General features: G+C 39.7%; 1 protein-coding gene across 17 annotated transcripts in view; it reads right to left on the minus strand.

Annotated features, from left to right (window-relative positions):
- DNM2 (dynamin 2) overlaps positions 1 to 24,033 on the minus strand; it is a 77,690-nt gene that overhangs the window by 25,862 nt on the left and 27,795 nt on the right. For all 17 annotated transcript variants that reach the window (XM_056822744.1, XM_007488532.3, XM_056822742.1 and 14 more), the window contains exons 2-7: positions 17,958 to 18,031; positions 5,040 to 5,189; positions 4,408 to 4,611; positions 3,096 to 3,194; positions 2,262 to 2,422; positions 600 to 742 (exon numbers count right to left, since the gene is read on the minus strand). In XM_056822744.1, the coding sequence (XP_056678722.1) occupies positions 600 to 742; positions 2,262 to 2,422; positions 3,096 to 3,194; positions 4,408 to 4,611; positions 5,040 to 5,189; positions 17,958 to 18,031 (831 nt within the window). The remainder of the gene's footprint in view (positions 1 to 599; positions 743 to 2,261; positions 2,423 to 3,095; positions 3,195 to 4,407; positions 4,612 to 5,039; positions 5,190 to 17,957; positions 18,032 to 24,033) is intronic.

Consider the following 24,033-nt stretch of genomic DNA (forward strand, 5'->3'; position numbering starts at 1 on the left):
AAATGATAGTTAACTTGACAATCTTAGCTACCATCCCCAAACTGAAAAGGGACTGCCACTGCACTATAGGGGATTTAGAGTAGGGTCAATCCCAAAGCTTCCTCCCCCACCAGAAACTGAGGCCTATCTCCTGCAAGGGATACTTCTTTGTTCCAAGCCCCGAGGCAAGAGGCCCAAATTTCTACCCCCAATTCTACTACTCAAGAAACCAGTGATAGCCCAGTACACAAATGGAAGGAAAGCATCTTTTGTCTATTCTTGCTGCTGAGTTGTTTGAGACTTGTACAATTCTTTGTGATCCCATTTGAGGCTTTGTTGGCAAAGATACTGAAGTGGTTAGTCATTTCCTTCTCCAGTGAATCCTCATCTTAACAGTGGAGGAAACTGAGGCAAACAGAATTAAGAGTCTTGCCCAGGGTCACACAGCTATTAAGTTTCGGAGGCCAGATTTGAACTTAGGAAGATGAATCTTCCTGACTCCATTTCTAACACTCATCTGCCCAAGTCACCTTCAGCCAGGAAAAAATCATGTTCCCTAGACAACGAGAAGGGTTCAACCCTGAGATTCCAGGCCTTGTATCAAACTAGTGAGCACTTACTGCAGAAGGGCTTTGGTTTTCCGTGTGGGATCATCAGGTCGAAAATTCTTGTATTCTTCCACCTCTTTCTCCAAGGAGAGCAGCTGACTCTGGAGCTTACTTCGTAGTGCAGGCAGAGACTCTCGGATGTGATTGGTCAGTTGCTATGTTAAAAGGGTCACAGGAAGGATGAGCATCAGTCCCCAGCAAGATCAGAGGCTCTCGCTAAAGGTACAAAGTCTGCACACTGCTTGGCTTTGCTGTTCTAGGCCAAAGCCAATCTGGAGCATGTTCCAGTGAAGAAAGAGCAAAAGAATGTGCTACTTTGCTTGGACTACAACAGGAACCATCTAAAACCAGGAGATTTAATGGGCTGAGATTCCCAATGTCCCAGGCTCCCAAACCGAATTCTTTCGGCAGCAAATCAGGGACAGGCACTTCTTGGGCCTAACAATCCTTCTAGGACTTCATGTCAATCTAAAAGTCTCTGAATTCAGACAGCTTTACTACTCTTCTTGAAAGGTTTCACCCCCTCTGTCCCACACAGCAATGTTCTGTTCTTTTATTTACTGGGCTGGAAACCATTTCCACTGAATCTTTGCTCCCGTCCTCCCCGTCTTCTCTGAACAGCAAGGCTGCTTCTGTTCTTATTCCAGCCTATGCCACTGTCCTGAAACCTATTGACCTCTTGATAGCCAACATCATGACACTTGCAAGGACACACTTACAGCAGTGAGCAGACACTACCCACCCATCCATTCAAACACTTAACAGGAGTAACTCAGGGCTTCCAGAGGCACAGGACCAGCAATGTTCTTGATGCTCCAAATACTAATAGAATGATATTAACACCAACACTAACAAAAGCTCAACTCTAATGAAGAATAGGTAAACAATCTCTCCAACCAGCCTTGAGGAATTCCTACCCTATACTTCTTCACAGGGGTGGGAGGAAAAGCTCTCTTAAGTGTTATCCTGAGAGAACTGAGGGGATTAAGACAGCAAGTGGTTAACTGTGAGTCCTGAGTGAACCATACTGATTCTATCTTGTTATTCAATTCTGGAGCTAGCTTAGTTTCTATTCAATTATGGGTTTAGTACAACTTCTATCTTGTAAGAAAACTATTCAAATTGTGGGAATTGGGAGGAAGCCTTATTGCACTGTTTGAACCTAGCTTTGTGTGGCTAGAAAGGTGGATCACCTCTAGAGACCCTTAACTAAGGTCCTAGGTTATGCTGACCAGAAACCCAGTCAGATTCAAAAGTTGATGGAGTTATCTTACAAACTATATATCAAAGCAATCTACATGTCTTAGCTTAAAAAAAAAAAGGATTCCACTGGTCCAATCAGTTATTGTTTCCATGTTTCTTTCTTTGTATAGCTACTTGAGAAGAGTGGGATTACCTCTTTTTCGGAATTCAGGGAATTGCATCTATTCCTTCTCCCACTTCTAATTCGAAAAGTCTCTAATTTTTCTTCCAACAAGAAATCAGATTATCAAATGTACTGTTTCCTTTTAATTAATTGGTCTTATTGGATTGCTTTTAATGTATAAAAATCTGTCTTCCCTGGCCCCATTTTTTTGGGCAGTTGTCAAGCACTGCTTAATAAGTCAATATACTCAAAATACTGGACCTTTTTTCCCCCAGTCATTTTATCTTTCAGTTGCTGCAATTCCATACCTGGTTCAGGGTCTTCTGCAAATGGGGGGTACCCATTCGGTCTGCTATGTGTCGATATGCTGGGTGAGAGAGGAAGAACTTCCTCTCAGCTCCAAGGGCTGCTCGGATATCCTTCTTCCCATCAATGTCCTTTTGGCTCCGATTCACCACACCAATATAACCTGTAGGGACACCACTGACTTGAGCCTTTGGCATTTTTCGATCATGAAGGTAATTCAGAAGAGACTTATATTTTTCATTTTGATTCTAAGGGCCTACATCAAGGTGGGGGAAGCCTCTGCAGAGGGATATCAACTAAATCCTACTTACTGCACATGACTCAACTTCTGAGCTTTTTGGAGGAATTATTAGTAAAGAAAAAAATCTTAAGATTAAGAATCATGTAACTTAATTAGTATTACTTTAGGACTTGTAAGTCATCAAGTCTCATCTAAGAGATGTGGAAATTGAGGCCCAGAGAAAGGAAGTGGCTTGCTTAAGGGCCTCACAGTAAGTCTAATCTAGGATTACAATTCAGGTCTCTTCATTCACTCAACAAAACATTTTCTATATGCAGAAAACTGTGTGAGCCTTTGGAAAAGATACAAAGAAAACTAAAACATGTCCCATCACTTCCCTCACGAGGGACTTATAATCCAGCTCAGTGCTCATTCCAGAACACCAGGCTATCTCCATTTATGTGGTGGCTGAATAAGTCTATGGCTAACAAAAATGGAGTGAGCACTGGCAAAATCCCATGATTACCATCTGGCCCTTCTCTCCATTTTGGTTTTCAAATATCTAAATGAAGCTGTTTATCATAATAGCTCCCAAAGGCCTTGGATACAGTCATACCTCTTCTCAAGGGGAGCAACTTGTTCTCAAGCACATCTCTAGCATCTGTGCCTTCATCCATTAGATCAAGCTTGGTTATAACACCAATTGTCCGTAAGCCTGAAAAATCCACAAGGTAGACACATAAAGGAACATCCTAAAGCAGTAATAATGAACTTTTAGAGACGGAGTGCTGGCCCCTCTCCCTCCCCAGACTGTGTGCCCCACCTTACCCCACATAGGGGAGGGGAGGAAGGAAGCGCTACCATAGGGTTGATGGGCAGATGAAGTGAGGAATGTCCTCAACAAGTGTAGAGAGGGGGAGGGGAGTGGCCTGAGCATTCTGCTCCCCTCCAGCTGTTGCCTGTGAGCCACCCACTTTACCCCCTGTGCACTCCCATTGGGCTGCTGGGAAGAGGAGCAGGGGATGGGAAAAAAAAAATATCATCAGACATGGTGGAGAGGGGGAGGGGAGCAGCTCCTCCCAAGTTCCTTTGCCTTTCTAGTACTGATGGGGGAGGAGGAGGGAGGAAGGGTGGCCATATGCCCATAGAGAGCACTCTGGGTGCCATTTCTGGCATCTGTGCTATAGGTTTGCCATCATGGGCCTAAAGGAACCATCAGGAGGATTTCCCTGGGACAATATGGAGAAACTCTTAGAATGCCTAACTTGGGACATTAATGTCACCATCCCAAGGCTCTAGGCATAACCTTCGTCTAAAATACTTTGTAGGAGAGACACCATTGTTACCTGAGTAAACCCCTTGCCTCACTGGGCTATCAATTCATGACTATAGCATTAGCCAGAAGCTCATATTTGAAAGACTCTTTCCACCTCCCTGAGCCTTGGTATTTATCTCATATTGAAACAAGGACATTCTCCAATCACAAAGTATCATACCTGCTCATGACCCACGACAGCCTTTGGCTAGATATTCATTAAGTTAATGGGGACAAATGTTGAGAGATTGACAAAGGCATAGGTCTAAAGAGAAGTTGAGCTTTGAATGTGTGCTTCAAGTTACTGCAGAGGCTTATTCCTGGAGAAGGTCTTGTATTGATCATAAGGAGATTAAAATCTATAACTCAAATCTTTTCCCAGAAGTATGGCTTGGCCCAAAGATCCTCTTTCAGGTATTTCAGAAAATGATAGGAAATGTAGGGATTTAGAAGCAACTTCACCCAATGAGAGAATATTTGTAAATCACTTGGCATGATGCCTGGCATCCTCTTTTTCTTTAAAAGCAGGTCCTCTTTTAATGCTTGTTCCCTTGCCCCTTCCCTTCTCAATTTCCAGATCTTTCTGGTTGGCACCTGGGGGTCAAGGACTTACCTTGAGGGTCAACTTCCTTAGCCATCTTGAGGGCATCTGAATTCGCTAGATCCATGTTGGCTGGAGTGACTGCAAGAATCAAGCTGCTCTCTTTACTAATGAACTGTAGGATCATATCCCTGATCTGGTACTCAATGTCTATAGGCTGGTCACCAACAGGCACCTTGGTAATGCCCGGAAGATCAATTAAGGTTAGATTCAACACTAGAAGGAAAAACCAAAGTTGAAAGAAAGTCAGCCTCAAAGTCTGGAAAAGACCTAAAATTGAGAGCTCATTAACAATCCCCCGAGTGACTTGTCTGACAATATCTGTACACTGCTCACAATTCCTGACATGAGGCTTATACCAGAAAATGTTCCAGGATAGGTTCCTGCCTTTGATCTTACCAACCATCCATTTACATTCTCACTGGCTAATCAATTAATCTGATTTTAAAAATGCTTCTTGGGTCACATTTCCCAAGAGAACAAGGGCAGCTGAAGGGAGAAGCTAAAGGTGACGTCCTATCTGGTCTTGGTGTCTTCAAGAGTCTCACCCTGAAAATATTAGTTTAATTTGAAGAAAAGAAATGGTCAAAGTGTCGACTTCCAGTATCCACAATGAGCAAATGATTATGTCATATGATGCTTACCATGTGGTGAATAAACTCTCAAGTTAATGGGGATAGGAGAAATGCCTTTATTGGTCCCTGTGACCCGATCGGTCTCTGCTTCAATCTCTTGGCGTACTTCATCAAAGTCCGTAAACTTCTTGGACTTACAGTGCAAAAATTCCGCATACTCTGAAAGAAGAAGCAAGTACCACCAGGTGAGGGAGCAGCAGTAATGTCTGCTTCTGATCCGTTTCTGCTAAAACTCAGAGAGCCAACTCCAATTTATCACTAGAAATGATGAGGAAGGAGACACAGCAAGAAAGTTGTGGCGAGAGGCCAACCTCATAATCAAAGCATCAAACCCACTGGCTTGTAAACATTTATAACGGCAGACAAAGACTAGAATGGCACCAGGGACTGGTCATAAAGTACTCTTGAGTTGTTTCATTTGACCTTCACAGCAATCTTGGGAGGTAAGAAAGGCAAGTATTATCAGGTCCAAAGGTACATGATTACTCAGGCACACAGTAGTTACTCTGCCTCACGCTAGCTAGCTACCTGTTTTCTATGTCAGGCATATAAAGCCCCTTTACTTGGGGTTGCTGTCTCCTTTAGGAGACAATGTACTAGTGCATTCTGCCTTTAAGTAATATTATGGGGAGGAGGGGGTGGTTTGTTGTAAGAGGGCATGGCTTCAAATCTTGTCTCTGCTACTTGCTCCTGCACTGACATGCATCCTTTTTGCTCTCTAAGCCTTAGTTTCCTCATGTTTAAAATAAGAGGATTTAATGAGATGGTGTCTAAAGCCCCATGGAACCTTTTTTTCAATCAAAAAATTTTTTATTTAATCAATTCAGAATATTTTCCCATGGTTACATGATTCATGTTCTTTCCCTCCCCCACTCCATAGCCAACATGCAATTCCACTAGGTTTTACATGTATCATTGATCAAGACCTATTTCCCTATTATTGATAATTGCACCAGAGTGATTATTGAGAGCCTACATTGCCAATCATGTCCCCATTGACCCGTGTGATCAAGCAGTTATTTTTCTTCTGTGTTTCTACTCCCACAGTTCTTCCTCTGGATGTGGATAGTGGTTTTTCTCATAGGTTCCTCTGAGTTGTTCAGGGTCATTGCATTGTCACTAATGGAGAAGTCCATTACATTTGGTTATACCACAGTATATCAGTTTCTGTGGACATTGTTTTCCTGGTTCTGCTCCTTTTACTCTGCATCAATTCTTGGAGGTCATTCCAGTTCACATGGAATTCCTCCAGTTCATTATTCCTTTGAGCACATCACCAACATATAGCACAATTTGTTCAGCCATTCCCCAATTGAAGGGCAGACCCTTATTTTCCAATTTTTTTTGCTGCCACAAAGAGCACAGCTATAAATATTTTTGAACAAGTATTTTTTCTTATTATCTCTTTGGGGTATAAACCCAGCAGTGGTATGGCTGGACCAAGCCCTTTGGAACTTTTAATTCTCTGGGTTTCCAGATATTTGGAAAGAACTCTGGTTCACTGGAAAAATTCATACTTTATGGCATAAGCCAGCATCAACATACCTTCTTCATTATGTATAGGCGCTACGTTCCAGCCCAACTGGACTACTAGCAATACCTCAATCCCTTCTAGCCCTTCCTTGCTTCTATATCTAGGTACAGAGTATCTCCTATTTCTAAAATGTCCTCTGCCTGTGGAAATCTTTCCTTTGCTCCAAGACTCAGTTAAGGTGTCACTCTAGATTCTCTCACTAAAAGGTCACCATTCCATCACTTTTTTCCTAAGAGCACTTTGTTTGGATTTCTCCTTCACCCTCCTCTATGGCACACTCTACTTCACATTTCTCTTAGTTGTGTCTATGTCATATACCCACAGTCATTAGACTGTAAGCTCCCTGCTGGCAAGAACTTGTTTCACCTTTGTACCTTTAGCAGAGTGTCTTACATAAGAGCACTACAAAGCAATGCTGAATTTGAATGGTTTTGTATTGGGAAGACAATTAACCTCCCAAAGCCCTCACCTTTTTACAGCTTGACAACTGCTCTTGAAAACAACTGGATGTTACCAACCTGAGCAATCACATAGAAACCTTGAGGTCAGACAAGGGGAGCTGTCCTGGACCCCAAAGCACCAATCATTTGCTTCTGTTAAGATGTCACAATAAGGTAACATTGCCCTGAATTCTTTGGCCCAAAGTAATTTTTCTTCCCTTTCCCCTTTCCAGGGAGACATAAGGAAATATTTTGACTTTACTTGCTCCAGTAATCACTAAAAATGGAGAAGGATCTTTACAGGCTTGTATTCTTTCTACTTGCTAAATCCCCAACAGTACCCCCATGAGTGGAGATGTATAAGCACTTTTTGGAAGTAGAGACCAAATGACAAAGGAGAGAAGTTGGTACTGGGAAATGGAAGTGATTGAAGAATGGGAAGGTGGGATTATTAGAAAGGAGTCTCTGAGATCCAGAGCCCACACTAGACTTATAAGTTAGAAGTTAACAGAACATTTGCTTCCCTCTGCCTTGACCAAAGAGTAGCCCATATCCTAAGGCCCTTGAAAAGATACACTGGGGGGAAATGACAGATCTAGACAGTGGCCAGGGACATATTTTTAGTCACAAATACTTTTGAGACACAAATACCCAGAAGAGTATTCAGATATCTAGATGTGGATTAGGTAGGGCATGGCAACCATACTTGGGGGCAAGGGGAAAGAGATGAAGAAGATTAAGCATCCAGCAAGTATATACCCTATATATAGGGTTCAAATGTCAAGTTGAAGAGGAAAACTTATAATAATAATTAATATACAAAGGCAATGTTGTATAGTTTTAAGCTCAAGCTCTTTTCCCCACAAAAACTGTGAAATCACTAGGGCTTCCCACCTGGCAGGAGAGGTGCTTTCAAATTCATTTTTTTCCTTTCCAAATTTAGTTCATCATATCTGATTTACAACTGTGCTATAGCCCAGAATCCTTAATTCTTGGGTGCTTCTTCCCATCAACAAGTTGTCCTCTGTGAGCCCTGTTAGTTCAGTAGAATAATGATAATCCTTTGTCTCATAGCTGCCATTCCTTTAGAGATACATTACAACCTAAGCCCCTTTGAGAATGCATGGCCCTTCTATGCCTATGCCAGGACCCAGCAAGGTAAACACAAACTCTAGAATGTTTAAGACACATACACACAGAGAATATTACAAGACTGTGTATATATACATATATCATATACTTATTTGTATAGTGCAATATTTCCCTCTCCTGCCTTCTACTTAGTTCTCCAAGTATCTCCCCCCAAAACATAGCCCAGTATCAGGCTGGGCATGGATTAGATGGCATTAAATGTGTTGGTATAACCCACTGAGCTCACTAATCCCTATATATCCTAGAAGTTCTTCTGGGAGATAAGTGTTAATTTGTACTAACTCAGTGACAAGTGCCTTGTCCTAGTGGATGAAGATGATAAATACAACAGCCCACATTGAAAGTTCACACAAAGGCAAGAATGCCTCATACAGCATCAGGGATAACCAGTTCAGCAAACTGATGCCCAGCAGGTTGCCAAGGGGTTCCAAGTAGAAGGAGCCCTGTGTAACTGCCTAAGTGCTCTCTTCAGTAGGAAGCAAAGAAAAACAAAGGTACATGAAGAGTCTAGTCACTGGCCTGAACAGAGCAGAACCCCCTTCTCTTACAGAGGCAAACATACATTCGCTCTCCTTAAGAGTCCTTTCATAGGCCCTAAGCCCAGGATAAGATGGAGCATTGTGTTTGCCTCAGAGGACAGCAGATGGATCTCCACCTGATTAGTACCAACCCAGTGGCCCTGAACTTTTATTAACCTTGTAGAGCCAGGGCAGGGCTCACATTTCTTCTTTCCCCTCTCCTCCTCCTCAGCCGAGAAGCTAAAAAACTTGCCTACTTGTAACATGAGATATGAAATAAGCCAAAAGTTTCCAAATATTGCACTTCCCTGTCTGGAGATAACAAGCAACTTCAGCTGTGCTTTAACCAGCTTCCACCCAATTCAAAAGTATTATTTATCTCTGCTCCCCACCCCCAGCTCTTCCTCTCGGTAAACTATGACCAACAGGGGACATGTATAATGAGTGCACTAGTGCTCTCTCTCTTCATCCTTGAGAAGAGCAGGGGCTGTCTCAGTTTTTTATTTGTATCCCCAATGACTGACACATAACAAAACCACTCAATAAATGTTCTTTTTTCATTCTATTCCATTTAGTAGGATAAGGCTTCAAGCTATGGAAGAGGATTTGCTTTTCATCAAATCGTTGGAATTTGAACTATTAAAGAAAAAATCCATCCCAAACAACTGGATTCAGATGTCACATGGTGTTTCAGACGCTGAAAATAAACAGCACGGCATGCATCAAAATCTCACTTCAATTCTTCAAGGCTGATTTCCTTTCGTCTCCCATCAGCTGTGGCTATTCCATACCTCCCTGAACCCCTTTGGTATAACGTGTGTGTGATCCCCATAGCTCTAGTCTCACATTCTACCAATGTGGCCTACTAGAGTCAGAAAATCTAGGTTCAACTCCATTTACTAGTCTGGACAAATGATCATCTCTGGGATTATTCAATAGGGATTTATTAAATGCCTGTTCTGTGCTTAGCGCTCTCGAGAAGACTAGGTGCTAGGGATATAAATACTACAAATGAAATGATTCTTAATTGCCAGTTCATGTCAGAAGATTACCAGCTAGGTGGTGCCATGGTTAGCAGGCTGGGCTTGGAGTTAGTACAACTGAGTTCAAAATTGGCCTTAGACAACTTCCTAGCTGGGTACTCCTGGGCACTTGATCTCTGTACCTTAATTTCCTCATCTGTAAAATGGAGATAATAATAGCGCCCACTTTACCTTGTTAGTGTGAGGACTGAATGAAATACTGTATATAATGTACTTTGCAAACCTTAAAGCTTGATATAAATGCTAGCTATCATTACTGTTATTGTTAAATGTAGCACCAACCTTGTGGAGTTGCAGTGAAGACCAGACAGAATAAACACAAGTAGTTATTACTGCTGTTTATACTAAAGCCTGCTACATATTTCTTTTAATTGTCCCTGAGCATGAGGCCTGTCTCTCTTTGCACTGACGCCCATAAGACCCAGCATGTAGCACGTGCAGGTGGTCAGTATTTGTTGAATTTATTGAAATGAAAGCTAGGAGCACAGGATGTAAATCTGGTATAACTACAGTATGAGTTTTTGAGGTGAAATGGAAAGCACTGGAGAGCAACTATACCAACCATCTTATTTTATAGCTGAAGAAACTAAAGCCCAGAGGTTTAGAAACTTGCCCAACATCATAGAGGGAGTAAATATGAGTCAAGTTTTGAATTCAGATCTTCTTGATTCCATATCTCATGCCATTCTCATTGCATTATACTTCCTCTCTATGTGCATTTAGCTAGAGAAAGACTTTTAAATCTTGTGTCCTGGACCCTTTGGCAATTTGGTGAATTCTACGGATTCCTTCTCAGAATGTTGTTCTCCATGACCAAAAACTGGTCTTTTTTGAGAAAATGAAACTTCCCCAGCAACTTTTTGTCTCTGAAACAAACTTTGCTAGCTTTCTCTCTCACCCCAAAGACAAATCTGGAACTCTAACCATATACAAGCTTCCAAGGAGACAGAAATAATTAGAATACAGGAGTCAATTTTGTTAAGTATATGAGAATTACAGAAATGTCAAAATTCTATGAAACCACCTTCCACCCTTGAACCTTATGTTTCACGAAATGGAAACCAGATACTATCTTACAATTTTATAACATTGCCTTTATAACATGTCTTTATGGTTTAAAAAGTATTTTCACATAAATTATCTCATTTGGTCACCCTGTGAATTGGCTAAGTAAAGTATCATTCCCTTAAAGGAAACTGAGGTTCCAAGAGAGTAACTTGCCCAAGGTCAGCAGAAAGGAGACTAAAAAGTCTCACACAAAGTCTAGTTCTATTGATCTTGCAATTTTCAAAGTTGAAGGACATCTGGAAAAGGTCATTTTGAAGTCTTACCAAAAATTAGCTCAAATTACTTTCATGAGCCACCAAGATCAGGAAAAGGCAAGTAAGTACAAGTTGACATAACTATAAAGATAAGCATGATTCATTCATTTACCAAAATGTTCTCAAAATGGTTTTCTTTTAGTCTTTAACCTTACCAAACAGGCACATACATACACTGGTATGATTACTAAGTGATGGTTAGAAAACACTGTTATGTGTGATGACCTGTTATAACATTCTGGGTTAAATAAAATGAATTTTACATTATCGACTTGGAAATGTCCAAGAATAGATTGTAACTCATTGCCAGAAAAGTCCCTCAGTGATGTTCTTGATGCCTTTGAGCTCTGACAGTTGCTCTGTCACCTTACTCTGAGACCATTTCTCCTTTCCCACCTCTTAAAATCCAAATCTCATCCAGCTGACATCCCCCTCTCCAGGTTTTCTCCATGTAGCCCAATCAGTTGTGTCTTTCTTCTTTCTAATTCTGCTAAGACTCACTGTCTGTGGCTCTTTGGTACTTCTGCCATATCTTTCCTACCTATAAAGCATATACTGCAGGTGTATATATGACAGTTATCTTTGTTTTATTTTTAGGGGCAACCCCCCAACAAAAAAACAAAAACAAACAATGGAAAGAATGTGCTGATATGGGGGGTGGGAGTGGGAAGAGGCCCTGAATTTGTATCCAGACTCCCACACTTGGGCTGCATGACCAAAGGCAAGTAAAGTCACGGCACTTAAATTTCTCAGGGCTTCACTGTAGATGATACCTACCGCACCTACTATTTCAGAGTTAGTGAGGATCAAATGGGATACTATGTAAGAGCTTAGAAAACCTTAAAGCCCCATGTCAGTTTATTATTACTATTGTGCCACTTAAGTTTTATGTTTTTATTTCTTTTAGGAATATATTATTCTCCAATCAGATCATTAGCACCTCATTTCAGATGGCCCAATTTGAACCCCCCCTTTTTCCTTAAAGCTTCCTCAAAAGGCTGTACTATAGTTAAAAATTTCCCATTTATTTGATAATTATTTGTTTATGGCCTCATACATGACAGTCAATCAATATTTCATTTTAATCATACTTTTTGATCTGGTTAGACTACCCAATCCTAAGCAGAATCACAAGGGGGTCAAAGGTAGAAAGATCCCATATATACCTGTGAAAGGATTTTTTTATTCTCTTTGTCTATTTTGAGGTAATCAATCAAGAACTAAAACTATGCCTTCTTAACACTTAGTAAGTCACTAAGTAAGAGAGTTCACAAGTCACTTACTAGAAAAAAAAGTTCACACCCCCAAAGGCCACAAGCACTGCCCACCCTCCCCCTTGGACAGTGTTAGGCAAATTAGGAGGCTGTGGTTGGTTTCTGTGAAATGGGAGAGGCAAGAAGTGCCGTGGAAAAAGGGATATAAAAGGCGAGACCAGGGAGAAGAATGCATTTCATCTCTCTCTCCTTCTCTGGTTTTTCACCATCTCCTGGCTCTTTGGATTTTGGCTTCTTGATTAGGACCTTGGATTCTTGTGAGATTTGCTTTTGGATTTGGATTCGCATTGGCATTCCTGGTATGGAGGCACTAGGATTAGGATTTAGTGTATTTGTAGCTAGGCGATTTTTTCCCTACCTCTCCTATATTTTCCATTTTAATATCTCTGCCTTGCTGTAAACAAAAACTGCTAACAGTCATTTTAACTCAAAAAGTTTATTTTTTATAAACGACTACAACATTTTAAAAATTCTTACATTTATCAAACCCATTTTTAATTATTACATACCAAAAATATTCATAACAGTACTTTTGTGAGAGAAAGAAAATGGAAAGTGATTTCTCATTGATCAGGGGAAGAGCTAAAGAAAACATGAGAAGACTTGCATGAACTGATGCACAGCAAATAATGCAAAAACAGGATGATATGTACAATAACATCAATAAATAACAAACAAAACAATAAAATATATTAGAAATCAGATTTGATGCAACATCTAAGCCTATTTCCAAAGAACTGATGATGTAACCTCCTTCCCCTTTCTCAGTAGCCTGCATAGTTGTCAAACATGGTCACCAGAGCCATTTGGTTTTAATGAACTGTTTTTGTTATAAGGGAGGGTGGGGTATTCACTGGGAAGTGACTGGTTTAAAAACAACAAAACATTAAAAATAAAACAAAGTCCCCCTCCCTGCTTTTCAGTCCACACTGATTTCCTATCTCCCAGGAGGGAAACAAAAGGCATCAAGATCTAGTTTTTGGCTCTTGAGGAGTCAAATAAGCCAGGCTTTCTCTTAAAGTGCTAAAACCCTGTTAAGACTCCTGTAAAGCAGAGGGAATAAATGTTTATAGATGGATTAGATTTGCTTTTCTTTCAATCAATGTGCACAGAAAACTCTTCTATCCCTAAGAGACAAAAAATTCAACTAGGCTATCTGACTTTCTTTATAGCAGAAACTTGGGTTAATTTTTATTTTTTAAAAAATTTTCTTTATTTTATTCCAGGAACAAATCTACACAAGTTTTTCAATGTTATATAATTAATGTTGTCTCCCTCCCCACTCCTAGAATTGACTAGCAATTTCGATGGGTTTTACATGTATTATCACTATTTCCATATTGTTCATTTTTGTAATTTTTAAAAACCAAAACCCCGAATCACATACTTTGAATAATTTAAAAAAAAATGATGGTTGAATAATAATTGTCAGGATTGGTTTAAATAACAAGGTATTCTTTAAAGAAACAAAGCTCAAGTCATCCCAAATGAATACATATTCAGAAAACAGATTTGGTGTTTCATCAAATTCAGTGATGATGTTCTCAGGAGTATCATACACTCCAAGTCCAAATCTTAAAATTCATCAGGGGGAGCTTTAACCACTGTAAAGAGCTTGGATTTCATCTAACAAGGAGATGAGAGCTGAAGCAATCCTGAATATTAAGCTCTCCCAAATCAATCTTATGATGGAATAGTCACATACTTAATTGTCTGAATCCTTTTCTCAAAATAACAACAACAGATGTCAGAGGCAAAGTCACTACTTAATGCATGCAATCAAACACACAGTTATTAAGGGCCTACCACAAGCCAGGGATACAAAGACAAAAAACTCTAAGAGATAGCCAGTGCCCTCAACGTGCTTATGTTAGACTAGGAGGATGTTTTTTAAGGAGAAAAGATACTAAAACGGAAGAATCAGGTAAGGTTGCTTAAAAAAAAAAAAGTACTTCTGTTTGACATTCTGCCCACCTGCCCCCAATCCCAGCAATGAATAATAACCCCCCCCAAAACAAAAACTGCATTATCAAGCAAAATAAATCCCCTTATTGGCCGTCAAAAAAAAAAAAAAAGCCTTAAACTGCATTTAATGTCCATCTCTGGCAGAAGGTGGGCAGTATTCTTTGCCAGAGTATCTATCACTGTACTGGTCTGAGTTTTCAAGTCTTTCAAAGTTATTTTTCCTCTAGAATGTTGTTATTAGTGTATAAATATTCTCCTAGTTTTACTCATTAACTCTACATCTTTTCCAAGAAGCCTTCTCATGTTTCTCTGAAATTGTTCATCATTTCTTATGACACAATAATATTCCATTTCAATTAAAAAAATTTTTTTTATCCATTCTCCAACTGGCTTGGCTGTTTTTAGTTTTGGGATCTACAAAAAGAGCTTCTATAAATATTTTTTGTACATTTAGGTTCTTTTCCTCTTTGTTATCTTTAGGGTATAGCACAGTTTATTTTTTGGGTGGGTGGGGGGCACATTTCCAAACTATAGAAAGGTCACTTTCCCCTGGGGATCAAAATATCTTGGGTACCCTATTTCTGGTATGCCAATTTCACAATGTCAATGGATTCCAGCAAAATATAATGTTAGGCAAAACAATATTTATATATGGCAGATGGTTCCATTGGACATATTATAAATGCATGGCCAGATGGACACTATCACACAGTTTCAAGACTTTAATGAAAAAAACTTTTTTTAAACCTTTACTTTCCACATTAGAGTCAATATTAAGTATTAACTCTAAGCTGTAAGGGCTGGGCAATTGAGGTTAAATCAAGTATCTAAGGCCACATTTGAACCTAGGACTTCTTATTGCCAGTCTTGGCAGTCTATCTGTCTATCTAGTTGCCCCATTTTATGCCTTTATAATGTACTAATGATACTGTATGAGGGAATTTGTTCAACTTAATTCTGCTGTAATGAAATTTTTAAAAAGGGCGTAGACCTGAACATAGTCCAGATGGGCTAAGATGACATGCAAAAGTTTTTTGCCTCTTGCTACAGGAACAGCAAGATGTAACAATCAGTACAAAACTTGCCTGCTCTCCTTGCACCACCCAGAGAGGACAAGACAAAGATTCACCAAACAAAAATGAACCCTGAATGTCTTACTGTTCCCAAATTAAGTGATAGTCATAGGCACATATCCCAAATTTTACAAATACTAGAAATGTGATGGAAGCATGGTATGATGGGCAGAATAATGGACCTGGAGGGGACAGCTGGGTAGCTCAGTGGATTGAGAGCCAGGCCTAGAGACAGGAGGTCCTAGGTTCAAATCTGGCCTCAGACACTTCCCAGCTGTGTGACCCTGGGCACAGTCACTTGACTCCCATTGTCTAACCCTTACCACTCTTCTGCCTTGGAGCCAATACACAGTATTGACTCCAAGACAGAAGGTAAGGGTTAAAAAAAAAATGGACCTGGAGCCAGAGACTATGAATTCAATTCTTGGCTCTTCGGTTTCATGTGTACTTTAGGAAACTTAGTTTCCCTCTTTGGGTCTATTTCCTAATGCATAAAATAAAAGGGTAGGCATAGATAATTACTAAAGTTCCTCCAATGGTAACATTCTGTGCTTCTGTGAAAATGGGATCCCTTGGCTAAGCAAATTGTGGTATATGATGGTGATAAAATACTCTTGTGCGATAAATGTTGAGCAGGATGATTTCAGAAAGAATTAGAAAGACCTGTGTGAACTGATGCAGAGTGAAATAATCAGAACCAGAAGAACATTGTAACAGTAACAGCGATATTGTAGAATTATCAACTGTGAAAGACTTAGTTACTCTCAGCAATACAATGATCCAGGACAATTCTGAGGTACTTATGACAAAGAATACTCTCCAACTCCAGAGAAAGAACTGTTGGAGTTGGAATGCAGATCAAAGCATACTTTTTTTCACTTTAGTTGATTTGGTTTTTTATTTTGGGGTTTTGATTTTATGACTATTCTCTTATAACAATATGGAAAAAGGTTTTGCATGATAATACATGTATAATTTTGTATTACCATCTCTGGGAAAGGGGAGAGAAGGAGACAATTTGGATCTTATAAATTTAGAAAACGCATGTAGAAAATTGTTATTACATGTAATTGGTAAAATAAAGTATCTTTAAAAAAAGGGACTTGACAACTCTGCCATAAAATGAGGCAATCAATGATCATTTGTCAAGCACCTACTCTTGTGACAAGTACTGTACTGATGGGGATTATAGGTACACATCCCTGCCTTCTAGGGCCTTTCAATCTTGTTAGAGAGAAAACAAAACCTGTATACACAAAATGTTACCAGATAAACACAAGATTAAAGGATGGTCCTTGTGGGTAATAGACATCCAAAAAATCTTCATGGAAGAAATGTTACTATAGCAGAGTTTTGAAGGAAAAAGAATTCTAAGAAGTGATAAACAGGGTGACAGGATATTATAGACTTTAGAGAAAATCAGTGCAAAGGTATAAAGAGATGTCAAACTGTGAAGATTGGATTTAGCTATTTCCTGATTGTAACAATGAAGATACTTAGTTTAACAAAATCAGGAATGTCTTGGGAACTCTAAATTACTCCATCCTACTTAGACTGTTTAATCTCCTGATTAAACAACGAAGGTACTTAACTCTTACCTTATAATGAAGCTAGAACTTTAAGTCTATTTTAAGATCTTATTACAAAAAGGTGTTAAGTAACTATAAAGGTTAAATTAACCACAAAAAAAGGTTAAGTAACTCACAAAAGGTGAACTTAACAAAGAAGTGTTAAGTAACTCTAAAGATATAATCTAATCAAAGATGAGAACTTTAAAAGATATAGGTATTTAGAGGAGACACAAGAGTGAAAGGTCTATATATTTGGCTCATTTCCTCTCTTGGGCACCTTTCTGATGACGGAGAGTTGGCTGGTGGCAGTGTGCTGGGTTTTTCGGCATCTTAGTGTGGCTACAAGCTATTGAGTTTCTGGCTGAGGTTTCCTCTTTTACTTACCAACTTTATCCTGTTAGAAGCCTTTAATCTTCTTCAGAGTCCTAGAGGAGGGGATTTTAAACTCCCCCTGGCACAGGCCAGGCAGGAGAAATCCTTGAACCTTGGCAACCAGTTAAATCTAGATTTTAAGTCACAACCCTAAAATTATCTTTACAGCACCAGGTAAAAAGAACAGTAGAGTCCAGATCTCAGAATGCATGAAGGAAATTAATATATAATAAATTTGGAAAGGTTGTCTGGGGGCAGGTTGTAAAGGATTTTAAGAGTCCAAGAGGAGTTTCTCTTTTATTCTAGAGGCAAGAGAAGCATTTGATTTTATTGAGTAGAGATGATATATGGTGTGGGTGGATCTATATACCCTAATCACCCCTCATTTCCCATCACCCCACATTAATATTTCAGAAAGTGGACCATGACCTTGGAATTGGAAAGTTAGGAAGAAGGGTGTGTAAACCAAAATTTCATTTGAAAAGCAAAAATAAATGAGAACTACACAGACAAAGATTAAACAAAATTAATATAACAATAAAAAATTTAAGTTGTACCTCTGCTTCCTCTATGACAACTGGCTTTTCCTTTGCATTTAGATAAGCATTTATCCTTCCTTTTACTATCTCTTCCCAACCCATTCTTTAGGTAGTCCCAACATACCTGTTTTTGAGAAGATGAGCTGAAGAATAAGGGGACGTCTGGTAACAATTCCTGATCCACGAGGAAGGAAATCCCTGTAAGAGTTGAAATGAAGAGAATTACTCACACATCCGGCACAAGCAGCAGGATGTCTGACCTCAGGTTATACAGATAGCCTCTGAAACTTAAAGAGATTTAAGTAAGACTGTCAACCCCAGCTAGGGAAGGATTAGTTCTGGGAGAAAAAACCAGTGAGGATTTTGGCCTTTTAGGAGCTGTATACTGTTGAAGGTAGGGCACCTAGGCTTGACTACTGATAGCAATTTAGGATCTACTGCCTGACTTGGTTACAGCAAGAGCAAGCCACAGTATACTTTGCATTGTCTGTCACAGAACATTTGAGAAAGGTCCTTACCTAACTAAGCAGAATGAGTATACCAGGCAGCAGTGAGCTGACAGCTCCAAACAATGAGATAATTAACCAGAAGAGAGATGCTGGCCATGGCTTCAGAAGGAGAGACTCGACATGCAGAGCAAACTGAAACCAGGTGTACCAAGGGAGGCTGGCCATCACTCACCCTCAGTTAAACAACAAGGCTCAGCACACTGCAATTCCAATCTAGTTCCACCGAACAACTAGAGTGACATGCTCTCTTTTTACAGAATAGGCGTGATAGCAACAGCAGAGGATATGCTTCATGTTCTCAACTTTTCCTTCAGGCTCAATAGCCAAAAGGGAGAATGACCCACACTCCCCTCTCAGATCTATACCACCTCTATAAGTGTTTCTCCAGCCTTGCTTTTCAACTGAGTCCATCTGGCTGACTGACATGCACAGTAGCACCACAGGTGAGGCATGTGACATTCAAGGACACAATTTTAAGACCAGAGAAGGTTCTTGTACTTCTCTTTGGTGATGATGATGTCCTTTTCAGTCTGCTGACTTCTAAGCCAACACCACCCAGTATAGGCACTGGAGAAAACCAGTTTAGATATTTAAACTCACACCAGAGGACAAAATGCTAGCTAACACAGCAACCCCCCCCCCATCTTTTTCAATTAAGCACTTACTACTGATGAACAGACCACCAAGCCCCCACATTGGCAAGCTATCTCCAATGACATACTAGAAATCTCAAGAATTTGGTGGCTCAACAAAGTGAGCAAGGGCCTGCACTGTGCTCCATGTACTCTAGAAAAAGCCATTCTTGTGTGTCTTTCAGAAAAAGGCAAAAGGGAAGAAGGATGTCACCTTAGATGTTTATTTCAAAAAGGGAAGCATTTCCCCTGATTTATTTAGACATTCAGACTGAGCATCAAAACAATCCTTCAGTTTTCAAGAAAAACATACTAAAAACAATAAAACACCCCCAAACCATTCAGAGTAGTTCTATAAGATTTTGAAGACTGAGAAGTAGATGGAAAGCATTCTACTAAAAAGGAAAAGAGCTTTGGAAAAACAGTGCCCTGTGTATTGTGTTCTAACAGCATCCTACTTTTATCAAACATGGTGGGGGTGTAGGGAGAGTGCCAAGGTCTGGCCACATCACATTCATTCCCCAACTCTTATCTTTTTGATATTAAAATCATTTCTCAATGCCTTCTACCCTGTCCCAATCAAATTCTCCCTTAGACCAAGTCAAGGCCAAATTAAACAAAACACAAAAAAAGCATCCTCATCTAACAATGTACACATACCCTTCTAGCAAGCATCCAGTTTTGGCAGGGCATTGACTAGCACACTTGTTTAGGGACAGGTGATAGCCCTTTACCCTTATCTATAAACCAGGGATAACACTTCTACCTACCTCAACAAGGCTGTTGTGAGATTAAATGAGACTACATGTGTGAAATTATAAAAGCACTATACAGGATTACTTATTCTTGCTAAATAGGACAATTGGGAAATACAAAGGAAGCTATAAGAATGAAATACCTTAAGAATCTTTACTCTTGGGTTCAGGAATTAGAATTATATATATTTCCTATAAAACAGGAAAAGCCAGAAAAGGTCTAAGTCCTATGTTTCAGGTTGGGAAAGCTACTATGCACTAGGATGTCCCTTTAAATATGAGGTTTACTCCCTAAAAAAAAATTGGGGGAAGGGAGGGGAACGAGTAGGGGAAGTACTGTATCTGAGGTATCCAAAACCACATTTTCAGATTCAAAAAGAAATGTCAACAGAACTATAGGATTTACCTGCCCATAGTGGGATACTGAATAACCTGGGGGAGGTAGATAACTTAGGGGAATTGAAACTTTCTATAATAGTGTATATTTTAAAGTAAGTTTAAAATAAAGACATATAAGCAGAACAGAAAAATGAACCAGGTCTACTCTAAATCAGCCAGTGAAATACAATTACATCTAGGGCAAAGCAAAGGTCAATAGTTATCACTGGTGAAAAAAACACACACACATACACAATTTTTAAAAATTGATAGAAGAGAATGGAAGGAAGTAGATATGTAAAATAGCTTTGAATATAATGTATAGGGGCAGGTAGGTAGCTCAGTGGAAGGAGTTATGGACCTGGAGTGGGGAGGACTTGAGCTCAAATCTGACATCAAGACACGTCCTGGCTGTGTGACACCAGGCAATTCAGTTGACCCCATTTGCCTAGCCCTCATTCTTCTGTCTTTTTATTATTTATTATTACTATTTATTTTATTTATGTTATTAGAATAGAAGGGAAAGGTTAAAATGTGTAAAATTTGTTATGTATTTTAAAAAATTCAAAGGGCATGAAATAGAGATTAATGGTTACATGCAGATTCCTTTATATTCTGCTAATTTAAGTGCTCTTTTTAGGTGTTCAGATTAAAAATAAATTCAGATTTTTTTTTAAAGAAAAAATGGCAATTCCAGTTCATATCTCTAAAAGGCAGGTCTAGCAAAGAATGTATTTTCTATAGTTTAGCAAACTACAGAAAGCCTTTTGGTTTGTAATTCTCAAAAGGGGAAAATGTCTCATTGAACCACAGGAGTAAAAATCAAAATGAGGGAGATATAAAGAGCAAATAGATAAGATGCGGCCAATGAGGCTTGTGCCAGAGAATGAGTCACCCTTGTGCACAGGCAGACAAGCAGGCTTTGGGAAACAATTCTCCTTACCCAACCTAGTGGCTGGGAATGGTTTCTTTTATCACAATCAGGCTACTTTTTGAGGAAGTTGGTCAGTACTTTCATTCCTACCCAGACAAGACAGCACAACAGTCTAAGAATTTGTGTGAGCAACTGGTGATGGCAAAATAGAGGTCCTACCCCAAGTGTTTTATGTGATGTTCCTAACCTTGACAGTAGGACAACAGGTCTGAGATACTATGTTCCTGTGAACAATAGAGAGCAGGAAGTTATTCATATCTGAAGAGGAAGCTTCCTCTGGATACCCCTCACCAAGCTTCCACTTAAGTAAACAATGGGGAGATGATTAAGAGTTTCTGAAGCAGAAAGATAAGGCCAGGCTTAGGGATGCTTTCTAATAGATGAACTGATGAGAACAGAGATGGGGAAACCACTTTAGAAACTACTGTATTGGGGCAATTAGGTGATTCAGTAGACAGAGAGCCAGGTCTAGAGGTCCTGGGTTCAAACTGGGTCACTTCCTAGCTGTGTGACTGTGGGGAAGTCACTCACATCCCACTGCCTAGCCCTTACCATTCTTCTGCCTTGGAACCAATATACAGTATTAATTCTAAGAGGAGGTAAGGGTTAAAAAAAAAAGAGGTCATTGTATCAGTCTAAACAAGAGGGGATGAGAGAATATGAGAGCATAGGGAAGGAAATTGGGAAGGGATTTAATTAGATGTAATGGAATGAGGGAAGAGAAAAAGCCTGGGTGATGGAAGATGGTTGTATCATCAACAGAGTGAAAAATAAAGAGAACAGAAATTAGTTCAGCTTTAGATGTATTAAGTTTGAGGTTTCAGTAGTACATGCAGGTAGATATCTATAAGTGGGAAGTTGGATATGCAAGACTAGAGATCAGAAAAAAGACCAGAAGAAGCCAGAGAAATGAAACCATCCTTAATGGATGGAGAGAAGAGAACTTTAATGTCAGAGTCTTACAGGATGCTACACTTAGGGGTAGAAGAGACTAAAAGATGTTGGGAAAAGTGGAAGAACAAGAAAGATGGGATGGTTAACAGTATCAAATGAGGCACCAAAATGAAGGCAAATGAAGATCAAGAAAAGGGCCATCTATGACTTTGGAAAGAACAGTTTTATAGTATGGTGGGGATAAAGTTGGACCACCAGTGGTTGAGGAGTCGGTGGGTGATAGAAGTGGAAGCAGTGAGCATGGGTTATGACTTTCAAAAAAGTTTTATTCAAATACAAAGAAATTGGATGATAGTATGAAAGGATACAGGGTTAAGGGTTTATTTATTTTTTTTTTAAGCATGGGGAGACCTGAACATTGATGTTAAAATAAGTAAAGGAATCCCAGAGATCAACACAAATGGGGTTGACAAATGGAATGAAGCTATAGGAGAGTCTAGGCTTTTAGAGCTAGAAGGGACTTGAAATCATCTAGTCTAATCTCTTAAAGTTCACAGGAAAACTGAAGCATGAAGAAAAGTAACTTGTCCAAAGTCAACACAAGTAATATAAAGAAGAGGGAGCAGCCTCAAAAGGCATAGGATATCAGGCAGGAGCTGATCTAACATCTACATAGGGGGAGGAAGGGAAAGAAGTGAAGAACAAAGCTACAGGTTGCATTAATGACTCATATAAGGATAACAGATGGAGTTAGTAATAGAACTAGGAGTAGCATCTGAGTTTTCCTATCACTAACCATAATTATATCATTTAAAGCTGAAACAGATCAGCCCCCTTCCTCATTTCACTAGGAAAGGGAGGCCCCGGGTGAAATGTCTTGCTAAATTATCAATTATGTCTTTTTGGTGGGGATTTGGTCTCCCTATTTTACCTAGGCTGCTGAAGTGTAGATACTGGGAGGAGAGAGAGAGAGAGAGAGAGAGAGAGAGAGAGAGAGAGAGAGAGAGAGAGAGAGAGAGAGAGAGAGACAGTCAGTCAGAATCTGCATAATCACATTACTATTAGGGCTAAGCATAGGTACCTTATCAGCTTTAGCCTATTGTAGCTCAGAGAATCAAGACTCCAGAGATCCTCTAGCTTTTGCTTCCCCAACAGAGTATTACAGGACTAATTCAAACATCCCTCTGGATGGATAAAGGTCTGTTTTGTGGGAGGAAGTACTCATACTGATGAGCTCTAGAAGCCTTTAGAGCCCACTAAAACCCTAAGGCCTTTTTTCATATCGACTTGTTCTGCTATACGTCTTCAACAATCCTGCTTTTGTATAGTTCATTTTAAAATTCAATTTTATTTTATTTTCAATTCTGAATTCTCTCCCCTCTTCTACCCAAGGAGAAGGCAAAAGAAACAAAACCTATTGCAAATACAGTAGGGGGTCCCATATCACATTCCAATACCTGCCATTGATGGCTGAAACTGAGAACAGCATCAAACCCTATATGGATAGTTCTTAGTTTAACACCTATGTCAACTTTACTGTATAGTATTGTACTCTCTCTCCCCACTCCTGCTCCTTGACTGTACATTGAAGCCTCCCACCTGACCCCCCACCCCCAAATAACCCTAATAATGAGACCTCCAAGTGAAAGCAGAACTGACATGTTGTTTGGGCAGACCACAGATCTCTGACCCACTCCTACCATCCAAACTCTAGAGTCTATTCCATGTCTGTCATTCCATTTATACCTGCCTGGATACAGGTGTTTATCCCTAGTCTCTATGGATCCTTGAACCATGTGCCAGTCCCCTCCCTCATTTGGTGGCAGCCCCTTTCCTACCTCCTTCCTTTCCCCAGAATTGCAGGTTGCCTGGGAGTAACTGAAATAGGGATAAGGAAGTGACTACTATATATAGTAATGCAAAATAAATTCCTATATCAAAGCCTCCCTTAATCAATCTTCCACTCTTCCTTCTCCCTCCTATTTACCAGTAGGATGATATATTTCTGTATTGAATTATGTTACTGTATATTCTTCCATTAAACAAATGAGTACAGGCAAGGCACCCGGTAAAGACGGGATCCCAACCGAAGTGTACA

This window comes from Monodelphis domestica, chromosome 3, assembly GCF_027887165.1.
Source record: "Monodelphis domestica isolate mMonDom1 chromosome 3, mMonDom1.pri, whole genome shotgun sequence".
NCBI classification, from domain to species: domain Eukaryota; kingdom Metazoa; phylum Chordata; class Mammalia; order Didelphimorphia; family Didelphidae; genus Monodelphis; species Monodelphis domestica.